The sequence below is a fragment of the Sus scrofa genome, chromosome X (assembly GCF_054392235.1).
Source record: "Sus scrofa isolate SSC_HxYL_T2T_F1_AM1 chromosome X, Sscrofa_HxYL_maternal_Yorkshire_Landrace_v2.0, whole genome shotgun sequence".
NCBI lineage: Eukaryota > Metazoa > Chordata > Mammalia > Artiodactyla > Suidae > Sus > Sus scrofa.
In genome coordinates this window covers 29,406,978-29,421,189 of record NC_139401.1, presented here as the reverse complement: position 1 = coordinate 29,421,189, position 14,212 = coordinate 29,406,978, and the positions used below count along the sequence as shown (strand labels likewise).

General features: G+C 34.9%; 1 protein-coding gene across 2 annotated transcripts in view; it reads right to left on the bottom strand.

The window, feature by feature from the left end:
• The window catches only part of IL1RAPL1 (interleukin 1 receptor accessory protein like 1), a 1,404,779-nt gene that overhangs the window by 47,738 nt on the left and 1,342,829 nt on the right, over positions 1-14,212 (bottom strand). For both annotated transcript variants that reach the window (XM_003360251.6, XM_021080210.2), the window contains exons 7-8: positions 4,832-4,964; positions 2,541-2,686 (exon numbers count right to left, since the gene is read on the bottom strand). In XM_003360251.6, coding sequence (XP_003360299.3) covers positions 2,541-2,686; positions 4,832-4,964 — 279 coding nt within the window. The remainder of the gene's footprint in view (positions 1-2,540; positions 2,687-4,831; positions 4,965-14,212) is intronic.

Genomic DNA, 14,212 nt, shown 5'->3' with positions numbered 1-14,212 from the left:
GTGCATCAACAGATGATTGGATTAGAAAGACGTGGTATATATACACAATGGACTACTACTCAGCCATAAAAAAGAACAAAATAATGCCATTTGCAGCGACATGTATGGAACTAGAGACTCTTATCCTGAGTGAAGTAAGTCAGAAAGAGAAAGACAAATACCATATGATATCACTTATATCTGGAATCTAATATATGGCACAAAGGAACCTTTCCACAGTAAAGAAAATCATGGACTTGGAGAATAGACTTGTGGTTGCCAAGGGGGAGGGGCAGGGAGTGGGATGAATTGGGTGCTTGGGGTTAATAGATAATTGCCTTTGGAATGGATTAGCAGCGAGATCCTGCTGTGTAACACTGGGAACTCTGTCTAGTCACTTATGATGAAGCATGATAATGTGAGAAAATAGAATGTGTACATGTATATATAACGGGTCACCATGCTGTGCTGTGGAAAATAAAATTGATTGGGGAAATAACTATAAAAAAATAACAATAACAAAAATAAAAAAATTAAAAAAAGAATAAAATGCTACCAGCATAAATACCTATTTGAAAAAATACTGGAAGATTTAAGTACTGAAGAGTGCTCTAACAATGTCCACAATTTTCTACTCATGTTTAGGGAGTCTGAGAGATTCAGAAAAGTTTTTTCAAACAATTTCCTTGATTCTTCACAATCATTTATTTTTTGTAGTACTGGAAGCTTTTATAGCTATGGGCAACTTAACCTTAGGCCACACTTGCTAAAAATAGCCTGGGGGGTGTTTGACCCTTCCTAGCTGTGTGCCTGTCTGCTGGAAGAGAGCTTTAATAGCTGTATCCTCCTTGGAAACAATTCAGTTTCCTTCTGCTCTCCTTATGATCTCTACTTAACTGTCACTCCTACCTTGTCCTAAGAAGAAATATATGTTCTTCAGACAAAAGATTTTTATGTGTGCCCTATATCTTTTCTACACTACCTCTCTTGTTGAGGAATAATTCAGATTCTTTAATTAGAACATGTTTAAGACAGTGACCAGAATGATGAAAGTATTTTATCCACATGAAAGAAAAGTGAATAAAAAGAACTAAAGAAGTTGAATCTAGGGAAGTAAAGACTCAGAAGGATTATGGTGACTGTCATCAGACTTTTGAAGGGCTATTTTGAGGAAGAGGGATTAAAAGTGAGGTCAAGGCGTAGGCAGAAATAGGGCTGCTTTCTATTAGGTAGGTTCTTCCAAAGATAGAATTGGCTTCCTTGAGGGGGAACATGATCCAGTATAAGCTGACAGATCACCAGGGAAGATGTTACAGAGTAGTTAAATTATACAACATTTAAGTTGCTTCCAATGCTGAGAAGCTGTTTCTGTTCTTTTATATGTATATTTCTATTCCAAACCCCTTCATTGACTGATTATATGTTAAGCTAGAGAAACAATTATATTCCTTACTAGCTGCTGCTTACTTTTTCCCTCTATTAACATCCCCCACAAAGTAAACTATTTTAATATTGTAGCCACCTTGACAACAGAGGTGTCTGTGTTAATAGCTTTCAGTAACATTATTCAAAGGGAATCTACTGTCCAATAAAGTGAAGGGAACAGTCTTCAGCATTCTCTTTCTTTTGCAACCTCAAAAAGTTCAGGATTAAACATGTACTTTGAAATTAAAATCACTGTAAATTTGCTGAGTAGGAGAACATGAAGAAAGTTTTCACTTAGCATAATGTAAAAAAATATATTTTTCTCTTGTGATGTACATGAAAAATTTCACCAACTATAAGACATGGCTCAAATTTTACAACTGTCTATAATTTCAAACAATCAATGTATGTTTATATATATTTTAGCTCTGTGTGTAAGGTGTTGGGGTTGCTGTGGAATCAGATTTAGTGTAGCAGATGTTACACTCAACCACAACCTACCTTACCTGAATTATTATTCATGAATAATAATTGCATAATAATTCATTAGTGAATTATTATAATTATCCTGGGAAGATATTACCCATATGAAAATTATCCAAGGCAGGGAAAAAGTTACAAAGTACTACAGTGGGGAATCCATTGGACATAATTCTTACACTCAAGGAACAATCTTTCGATAAGGAGCACAATCTTTGACTTAAAACTATCTTGGTTATTTTTAATTGGTTTGCCTATTTCTAATAATAACAAATAGCATATAACTAAATCCTTCCTGTGTAGAGGCTCCATGCCAAGCTCTTCACATTTACTATGTTCTTTCATCCTTAAAGCACACTGAAAAGTTGATACTATTTTACCAATCTCATATAAACAGGAAACCAAAGCTTAAGAGAAAGTTATACAGCATTTCTAAGGTTATATAGCTGGTATTAAAACAGAGCAAGGAATCTAAATTTGATTCTAGCTCCTGGGCTAGTCACCTATCCACTGTGTTATCTGCCTTGATGGGCTAATGTTAATGTGATTATTTTATTTAGGGTAAATTTGCGTTAAAAAAATTTTTTTTTGCTTCCAATTATTTCTCTTCCAATAAAGGTTCAGTCAACCACTCAAGCTTAGAAGGTTATACTCACCCCGTTTGTGAAGGAGAACACTGGCATGCCGACGTCCATTTCCATTTTCAACATAACAGGAGTAATTTCCCAAGTCACCTTCTTCTACAGAGTCCACAATTAATGAGATGGAAACTTCCTGTTCCCCAAGATGTTCCTTGAGGATTCTAAAAGATAAAGCAAAATCGAAACAAAAAACCCCCACACGAACATACACATACATGAAAAAGAAAAAAATTTAGATGAATCTGAATCTGATGTGAAAAAAACTATAGCATCTGTGCTTCAAATTTGTTTATGGGTTGACGCTATCTTAATTAAATTATATCATGCCCTTTTCTTCTTCACTTCTAATAAGGAGGCTTGTCTTTGTAGATGCTAATGAAGCTGCAGTTAATTATCTCTCTTAGCAGGACAATCACACTGTCATAATAAAGAGGTGAGAGAGACCTTGAAGAAAAGTTTACAAACTGCATTCCCTTTAAGAAGAAATATAATGTAAGGGTGAGATAAGAAATTATAATATCTTAGGCTAGAGGACTAATTATCTATCAGGTTAATTTGAAAAAGAAAAGACTAGAAAAGTCCTGAGTTATTTTGATATTTCAGTTGAAACCTCCAGCCTGCCTTTTTTAAAAATGGTATAAATCAATATGAAATATGAAATTACAAACCTGTAGACTAAATGTTCTGAAGTGTTTAATTCTGACACTTAAAATGAATGGCAAATGCTCACTAACCTCACGGTCAAGGATTTTAACAATCTTTTTAGAGCAAATGGAACTTCAAAGTAGGGCTCCCTTTCCCTGCTTGCAAAGTTTCCCCCTCCACCCTCCTACCTGTTCGGTAACTCCTCTCTTCACAATACTTCCTAATGCAGAATTAAAGAAAAATACCTTTCTAGAACATTCCCTGAGCACCCACGAAAGGAGACAGGAGGAATTTTAGGAGGTTTATTGTCCTTCTTTAACCTTAGCATTTCAAAGTGTATAACTATAATAGTGAAATTTTAAATAGAAAAAAATGGCAGATAAACATTTTAGTACATATTGAAAAATTGCTTATCTGGGCGTTTCAGAACTCAATTTCAGTGTAATATTCTTGTGCATTTGCTGCTAGGAAGAAAATCCCAATAGAAATAACCTTATGTGACAGTTTTATAGGTTTTTAATTTCTACTGAAAACCTTTTCCTCTTATGCCTTTTATCAAGTTTTAAAAGTCCTCATATTTAAGAACAAGAATCTGGTTAAAACACTCATATATAACCAGAAGAGGTGATCTTTAGATGGGAGGATGTTTACAAATTATCAGCATTTTGAGTCACTTATAACTCATTTACATAATAAGTAATAACTTATTTAATATACTTATTTACATTATGATTAAAAATGAGCATTTGCATCCAAGAATAATTTTAGTCATAACTGAATACCTCAATACTTAAAAGTAAATGAACAAATATATTATTTTTTTTAAAAAAGGCAAGAAGTTTAAGCATTATGCTCTTGAAATGGATATTTTAATGATTACTCTCTATTATTACCATTATATTAATATTTAGACCTTAAATTCAGACTAAAAAAGTAATAAAAACATTTTATATTATTTATCATTTCTATTAAGTGCTACATGATGCCTCAAATATGTAAAACCATAAAAAGAAAACGACAGAGATTGTGTTTGGTTGAGTCTTAGCACCTTGTTAATATTTCCTCTCAACAACAAAAAAAGAGCTCTTATAAACCAAAGGAACAAACCACATTTTCCATATTTGATACTATTTTCTGTCTCATGTTCAGTTTTTTCCTTAGTGAAAAATTCCTTTTTCTCTTAAGTTCTTTTTTTTTTTTCTTTATACAGCTGCACAATGCAGCATTTGGAAGTTCCTAGGTTTGAACTGGAGCAGCAGCTGAGATCTACACCACAGACACTGCAACACTGAATCAGAGCCACATCTGCGACCCATGCTGCAGCTTGTGCCATGCTGTATCCTTAAACTACTGAGAAAGGTCAGGAATCAAACCTGCATCCTCATGGATACTAGTTGGGTTGTTAACCCGCTGAGACACAACAGGAACTCCTATTTCTCTTAAATTCTTTGCAAATGGCATTCATAGTCACTTTCTTAACAGCATTTTGTCTCTTTGCCATTAAATGCTGCAATTTTAAGAAATTTTAATAGTAACACCTGACCAAAAAAAAAAAAAAAAAAAAAGAAAAAACCTCTTCTCTTTTAGCTCACATTCTTTTCACCAACAGGGCAAATGTTAATCTTGACTTTCCAAGTTAAAAGAAAAAAAAATTACTATACCTAATGTCACTTTCCCAAACTCGATTTTCATCCAGATCTTCAATAAACTTCTCTCCTTTCATCCAGTAAATTAAAGGACTGACGTCTCCACTGTACCCAAAGAAAGCTCTGCAGGTTAGATTAGCGGAATCGCCTGTGGAGAGAAATGATGGAAATGTGTTATACAACTATTTGTACACTCTTATTTTAGGCTAACTGGAAGGTAACATTTAAATCACTTCATAGATTTAATGAAACATCTTTCTAAAATAATATTTTTTACATATTTTCTATTTTTGTCAAGTTTCTAAAATGTGCTTTTGACAGCTTGAAGATTGGTTAGTTATTTTATAGATGGTTCTTCCATTTACGTTTGAGAGATGTTTCCACAGGATTAGACTGAGGTTTTGAAATATTGGGAAGGATATTACAGAGGTGCTGTGCCCTTCTCAAAGCATGATATCAGACATTACATAATATTGATAATATAATTTTTTTTAATGGCCACACTCATGGCACTTGAAGTTCCGGGGCCAGGGATTGAATACGAGCCACACCTGTGGCCTATGCCACATCTGGGACAACACTGGATCCTTAACCCACTGTTCCAGGAATCAAACCCGCCTCTCAGCAGCAGCCTGGGCTTCTGCAGGATTCTTAATCCACTGTACCACAGTAGCGGGAACCATTATATGATTTTTTTAAAGGCAGTAAAACACATTTCTCAGTTCTGAATGTGGGAAACAAAAAGAGAATAAAACCTTTCGATGGGACCAAAATGGAACTGTAAATTCTAGGACCTCCTAAAAATGTTAATAGAATATTTTTACTTTGTGAGGAATAGTATTTTAATTAAGGAAACAACATACATTCAGGTAGAAAAGCACATTACAATACAAATAAAAAACTCATGAGAATAAATATTTGTTTATTAGATTGTAAAATCAATAATACTACTGTTAAGGTGAGTTTCTTTCAATATGCTACTCAAGAGATATCATTGTAATGGTGAATATAGATTGGTTGATTACTTAAGAAGGTAAGTAGAGATCTCTGACTAAAGGTGGAAATGAATTTAATGCCTGCAGAAAATACAGTGTATTTCTGAACAGGTTATGCAATTTTGCAAACACTTGGTTTTCCCCTAGCCTCGGACAGCATTGGAGAACTGAAATATTCCAGTACTATTGTAGTTTTAAGATCTTTATGCCTCCAAGTGGAGCTAGAAATTGTGGGACGGGACAGAGGGAGACTTTCAGGGCCTACTCCAGCTTGGACTGGGGCAGGTGAACTATCTAGTACTATACTAAAGGCTGAAAACTAGGCCCCATGGACACCCTTATTGGCATCTGAAGTAAAGAAACTTCCTCTATTTGACAAATTCCTGAGAATATTCTAGAGGACTCTATGACTTTATGTTGAAGAGAAGGAAGTTCCTAAAAACTGGAAGCCAAATATACTTCAAAAAAAAAAAAAAAAAAAAAGACTGGCTGCCTCAGTGCTAAGCCATGAGTTAATAGTGAAGATCTCCCAAAACTGTACTTATGAGTGATTCTACAACAGAAACCCAGAGAAAAGCATAATGCACTTAGAGAAGCACACTTTATAAGTCCTGGTATGGGTAAACCTATATGTAAACTCTATTTTCCAAGTTCCACAAGAAGAATATTCTCATTAGATATAATTAACATTATTATCTTAATTATGCCCAATGTGTAAGGATATTTCATAACTAAATTCATGTTCTTCTAATATGGCATGATATAGCCTTCTTCTCCTTTTTAATCTTATCTTTACGTCTGAATGTTCTTCAAATAAGTGATTCCTTATGGACTTTGATTCTATATAAAATAGTCATCATCAACTCCTAAGAGGCAAAATGGAGCTCTAAATAGGTTCTTCTAATGTTAAAAAACAATTTAAAATCCAGTATTCTTTGCTTTTACATTTTTATAAGAGTGCTAGCTTTTATGCAACTGAACTACCTGTTACAGTGTCAAAATAGTCATAAATTCAATAGTAAATCTCAAAATACTACATGGCGTGATGATTAATATCACATGTCAACAGAATCAACATATATTACAGAGTTTAAAATTTTACTTATCAATAATTTACACAATACATGTTTTAAGGGATCAAATTCTAGCTTTTAGGTAGGAGTTAATGACTAGAACTCGTAAGGAGAAATCTCCAGAAATTACCAAATTTTCCATTATAGTTTTACTAAATTTGGTGGTGGGGGAGGTTGTAAATACTGATCAGGTCATTAGCAATTCAGCCTGACATTACTTAGCAGAGAAGTCAACTGAATCCCCCATTGGGACCTGAACTTTTTTCTTCTGTCACTCTGCTACCTTCCCAGATCAAGTGATTTTCCATCACCTAAATCATAATTTCTCTTACCTATTGGCTTTGTGCTGCCACAATTAGTAAATGGCTCCTGCATCCATGTAAGAAACAATCTACTTTTTCAGTCATCTTTGCTCACCTGATCTTTGACTACCTACCTTGCCTTGAGCTCCAGTACTATGGGTATCTGCAGTGCTATGGAGGCACCTAGGAGAACTCTACTCAGACTTGAGCTGGGCTTGCTGTGGGTCAGAAAGTGGAATTCATGGAAGGGATAAAAGAAGATGGATGGAAAACTAGAAAAGCATTCCAGGTAGAGAGGAAAGAGCATGTGTGAGAGAATGCCAGGGAACTTTTGAGAAAGTAAGTAACTTCTGAGTCGCTGATGCTAAAGTGTATGTGGAGGGTAGAGGTGGGGGAGGATTTGGGGGAGAGCAGAGCACTGATAAGGCTAGAGCAGCAGTAGCCCTAATCTTCCATGTAGGCCATGTTGAAGATTTGGGGCTTCCATTTAAAGGCAATGCTAAGTTGGGGAAAGGTTTCAAGTAGAAGACTCACATAATCACATCTGCAGGCTAAATTAGACTGCAGATGTGATTATGTCAGTCTCCAGATAGAAAGATATACCATGTTCTTGAATTGGAAGAATCAATTCAGTTGAAATGGCTAAACTACTCAAGGCAGCCTACAAATTCAATGCAATCTCTATCAAATCACCAATGGCATTTTTCACAGAACTAGAACAAAAATTTTTAAAGAAAGACCCTGAATAGCCAAAGCAATCCTGAGAATGCAAAATAGTGCTGGAGGCATTCTGACTTCACATTAACTACAAAACTAAAGTGATCAAAGAGTAGGGTACTGGCACAAAAACAGATATACAGATCAGTGGAATAGGACAGAAAGCCCAGAAATAAAAACATACACCTATGGTCAATTAATCTATGACAAAGGAGGCAAGAATATACAATGGAGAAAAGACAGTCTCTTCAATAAGTGGTGCTAGGAAAATTGGACAGCTACATGTAAAAGAATGAAATTAAAATGCTCTCTAACACCATACACAAAAATAAACTCAAAATGGATTAAAGACCTAAATGTAAGACTGGATACTATAAAACTCCTAGAGGAAAACATAGGCAGAACACTCTTTGACATAAATCACAGAAATATCTTTTGAATCCATCTCTTAGAATAATGGAAGTAAAACCAAAAACAAACATATGGGATTTAATTAAACTTAAAAGCTTTTGTACAGCAAAGAAAACCATAAGCAAAATGAAAAGACAACCTATAGAATGGGAGAAAATATTTGCAAACAATGGGACTGACAAAAGATTAACCTCCAAAGTACACAAACAACTCATATAGCTCCATACCCAAACCCAAAGAAACCAATCAAAAAATGGTCAGAGGATCTAAACAGAAGATCTATTTCTCCTAAGAGGATAGACAGATGGCCAAAAAGCACATGAAAAGATGCTCACTATTGCTAGTTATTAGATAAATGCAAATCAAAACTATAATGAGCTATCGCCTAACACTGGTCAGAATGGCCATTAAGAGGTCTACAATCAATAAGTTCTAGAGAGGGTGTGGAGGGTGTGGAGAAAAGGAACCTTCCTACACTGTTGATAGGAATGTAAATTGGTTCAGCCACTATGGAAAAGAGTATGGAGGTTCCATATAGAGCTAACATATGACCCTGAAATCCCACTTGTGGGCATATATCTGGAGAAACCAAAAATTCAAAAAGACATGCACCCCAATGTTCCTTGCATCACTATTTACAATAGCCAAGACACAGAAGCAACCTAAATGTCCATTTTCAGTGGAATGGATAAAAAAGATGTGGTACATACATACCAAGGTATATTACTCGGCCATAAAAAGAATGAAGTAATACCATTTGCAGCAACATGAATGGACCTAGAAATTATCATACTAAGTGAAGTAAGCCAGAGAAAGACAAATATTATACAATATCTTTTATATGTGGAATCTAAAAAAATGATACATATGAACTTATATATAAAACAAAAATAGACCCGTAGACATAGAAAACAAACTTATGGTTTCCAGTGGGGAAAGGGGGATCAATTAGGAGTTTGGGATTACAGATATATACTACTTTATATAAAATAGATAATCAAGGACCCACTGTATAGCACAGGAAACTACAAGGTGAAAGAGTCGGAAAAAGAACATCTATATTTCTATATCTATATCACTTTGCTGTACACCTGAAACTAATACAACATTGTAACTCAACTATACTTCATTAAAAAAAAGAAATAGCTCTTACTATATTTGCAAATCTGGGATTGGATCAGAGAGAATCAAGAAGGACTGAGAATTTTACAATCCTCTGTGACCACATAGGAGTAATCAATGGAAAGATAGGGTTATTTCCACATAAAAAGCATAGGTGATAGCAATGACTACAGATTGCTGTGCTTTTTTCAAGGTAATAATTGGAAGCGCTTAAGGCAGAGATTACAAGGAAGCCTGATAAGGGAGGAAATATATTTTTAATTTTTATAATTTATCTGCATCACACTGTGTGTATCTAAGGGAGAGATAGAATTTAAGGAGTTGGAAGTTGCTTCTCAAAACAATCAGGATAGAAAGTCAACTTGAACAGTGATCTGTTATGTGAAGAGATTTTTGAGTTCTTTCTCTTAATTATACCTATTTGTGTGGCTGAACAAAAGGTTCTACTCCTGTTCTTAAGTACAGCTCGGTTTCTCAGGAAAGGACACTAGGAAACCAGTAGAGTCAATCCTGAAAGACCAGTCAAAGTCAGGCTCACCTGAGAATACCCAACTGCCTAAGTGCTGGGGAGGAATGCTGAGTCCATTCAGTACTTTTCATTTGGGAAATGGTGGCTAATCATATGAGTGTCTGTTAGTATCTTTGGCCTTGAACCCCAAGTGTGTATTACCAATGTTCCAAAGCAGAAATAAAGAACTATCACCCCTTCCCCTCAGACTGAATAAAAAGCAGGAGTTGATAGATGGGGCAGGGTAGGGCCTAGGGAGAGATGCTGGACTCTTACTCAATAAGGGCAGATAGAGATTAGTACACACAATAGGAAAATCAGGAAAATATAATTAGCAAATTTTATTTAGAAAGTTAATTAGGCAATTAAGAAACAGGAATTAGGAAAATAAAAAGAAAATGACTGGGTTTGCACCTTGGGCTGGACATGTCATTACATAACAGGGTTTTAGCATCTGAGTTTTACGAGTAGTCCATCCATGATCTATTTCTTATTCTCATACTTTTTAGTTTTATATTCTGTGCTCTAAATTCTCCTCACTTCCACCTACTAAACTACTCTTCATCTGTTAAATCCCAATCAAACAGCACCTCCTCTAAAAGACTGACTTAGTTTTTTAGAACAGTCAGTCACTACCTTTCCTCTTCTCTAGCCCTTGAAACATATCTGTAATTTATCATAACATATTCCTTACAGTAGTTGGTTTGTTTGCATGTCTAGCCCAACAACTAGAGTATTCATTCCCCAAAGGCAGAAATTATATCTATAACTACCTTTGTATATTACTAGGACCCATTACAGTGTCTGGACTATATTAGCAACTCAGTAAATAATTTCAAATTAATTAATAACCTGCTTAATATCTCCTGTACTTTCATTTTCCCTTGGTTCCTTTTTCAAAGCTTCATTAATTAAAGGTTATATGTCTACAGCCTATCTCAACAGGCCAAGTCTGTTTTGTAAACTGGCCTTCAACATTAAATGCAGTCTCCTCATTCAGATTTTAATTCGCTTGTGGGCTAGATCTGGTTCATATCAGCCTGTAACAGTCAACTATTACATTTTCAGAAATTCTGTAAGCAAGTTGTTAAACACAGTCATTATTAAAAATTAAAGTACAGAAACTTATAATTAAATAGACTATATTAAAAAAAGGGGTAATATATATCCCAAACTCTAAACCTCCTATTTATTTTGCTCTATTATTCATCTACAGTATCTGCACAGCAGAAATGCTATATTATGGTGTATTACTGCACATCTCTTCCCAAATACACATTTAGTGAGATTATGTTGGAAGCCTGCAATTAGCCATGGTGGGAGTATTTACCTCACAAACACTACAAATCAAGCTATGATTTACTGCTTTGTTGATTGCCTAAACTTAAGATAATACAGAGAAAATGTTAATAATGCAGAGTAAACTTAAAAGTGTCATATCTATAGCTGATATACTGGTAATAGCACAAACAAAGTCTTCTGGTATCCAAAAATTACAATCTCATTCAGCAGAGAATTTCTTTATATCACTGATGACCAAATAAAGTTCTGACATATATCTTCAATGTTTTACTCTTACTTGCCAATACAAATGAAAATATCAACCACTTATAAGTCAGAATTACACTTGGAGAACCAATTGTTTAACATTTACCAGTACATTACTTCCTATAAAATTGCTTTTCAGAGATGTTGGTGGCATGCATATTTTTAATACATTTACTGAGATATATTTCACATATCATCAATTTACCCATTTAAAATGTACAATTCGATGGTTTTCAGTATAGTCATATAATTGTGCAACTAGTCATACAATCAGCTTTATGACACATTTATCACCCTCCCAAAAGAAATTCTGAACCAATTAGCAGTCACTAGCTATTTCCCCTGACACTCTCAGCCCTTGGCAACAGGTCATTTACTTCTACTTGCTGTCTTTATGGATTTGCCTATTCTGGACCTGCCATATAAATGAAATCATATAGAACATGGCTTTTTGTTTCTGCCTTCTTTTGATTAGCTTCATTAATGTTTTCAAGGTTCATCTATGTCACAGCATATATCAATACTTCATTCTTCTTTATGGCGAAATAATATTTCATTGTATGCATGTACCATATTTTGTGTATTCATTCACCAGCTGATGGACATTTGCATTGTTTCTACTCTTTCACTATCATGAATAATGCTGTTTGAACACTCCTGTAAAAATTTTTGTGTGGACATATGTTTTTATTTCTCTTGGCTATATATCAAGGAACAGAACTGCCACATTACAAGATAATTCTATGTTTGAATCTTTGAGGAATTGCCAAACTGTTTTCCAAAGTGGCTGTACCATTTTACATTCTCTCCAGGAATGCATGAGAGTTTCAATTTCTCTCCATGCTTTCCAACACCTGTTATCTGTCTTTTTTATTATAGCCATTTTAGTGAATTAAGTAGTATTTTTGTGGTTCTTACCAGTAATATTAAATGAAAAATTTATTATTACATATAATTATTATACTAATAACCAGTGTTGTTCAAAATTATAAAACACTATCAAGATAAAAGGACTTTTATTAGAAAACAGAATGTAATTATCAATACCATAACTAAATGCTTATTTCCTCACTGTTGTGTTATAGACCCTGTGATGTATTTATAGTTTTAGTTGAGAATTTATAGAAATTAAGTAAATTATTGAAGGCATATGCTTTTTTTTTTTTTAAATATAGCCTTACTACATACTTGTCATTTTGTTTTTGGCTGTTCCTGCAGCATATGAAAATTCCCAGGCCGGGGATCAAACTTGTGCCACAGCAATGACCTGAGTTGCTGCAGTGACAATGCTGGATCCTTAACTCCCTGAGCCATAAAGGAATTCCTGAATGCTTATGCTTTTTAAGAAGAACTGAGAAGAATTGCTTCCAAATGTTAAAAAGTAAAAATATTTTAAACAAGAAGTTAACATAGGAGTTAACACTCAGTGGTTAACGAATCTGACTAGGAACCATAAGGTTGTGGATTTGATCCCTGGCCTCGCTCAGTGGGTTAAGGATATTGCGTTGCCATGAGCTGTGGTGTAGGTCGCAGATGCGGCTTGGATCTCACGTTGCTGTGGCCCTAGCACAGGCCTCCGGCTACAGCTCTGATTATACCCCTAGCTTGGGAACCTCCACATGTCACAGATGAGGCCCTAGGAAAGACAAAAAAAAAAAAAAAAAAAAAAAAAGAAGTTAATATAAATGCTCAAAAATTGTACCAGACTTAACTCCAGGTAATGTATTATCAGACTTAACTCCAGGTAATGTATGATCTGGAAACAAAAATTGGTTTCATATGAAACAATGAAAAAAAACTGGAATTTATTAGAGTTAAATATTAAAATAAAACATATATTATCTAGGAGAACATATATTATTTTACAAATCTGTGAAGGAAAAAGCATTTCTTAGAATTAGAGCTTAGGGAGTTCCCATTGTGGCACAGCAGAAACAAATCTGACTGGTATCCATGAAGATGCGGGTTTGATCCCTGGCCTCGCTCATTGGGTCAGAGATCGTGTGTTGCTGTGTTTGTGGTGTAGGCCAGCAGCTGCAGCTCCATGATTCAACCCCTAGGCTGGGAACTTCCATATGCCTTGGGTGCAGCCCTAAAAAGCAAAATAGAAAAAAAGAAGAATTAGAGCTTAGAAATAATAAGAAAGTTCATGAATGATAGATTTGAAAACATAATTAGTAAAACTTGGTAGAATGGAAAATAATGCAAAGAAAATTAGACAATAGAGAATGATTATGAATTTTTCTTTATTGTGTTTGTTATCTAATGGATATCTGAGTATGTTTTCAATTAAAAAGGAAAAACAATACAAGTACATTTAGTGTAGTGCCTAGAAAGGTCAACAGAGATTAATATTTCAGATATTCAAGTCGAAAATAGTCATAGCTAGATTTTGATAGAAACTAAAGCAAATGCTATTAGTATTGCAACTCTTTTTTTTTATTTTTTATTTTTTTGTCTTTTTAGGGCTGCACTCATGGCATATGGAAGTTCCCAGGTTAGGAGTTGAATCGGAGCTGTAGCCGCTGGCCTACACCACAGCCACAGCAATGCCAGATCTGAGCCCTGTCTTCGACCTTCATCAGAGCTCACGGCCATGCCAGATGCTTAACCCACTGAGTGAGGCCAGGGATCAAACCTGTGTCTTCGTGGATGCTAGTTGGATTCATTAACCGCTGAGCCGAGACGGAAACTCCAGTATTGCAATTCTTTTTTCTGTC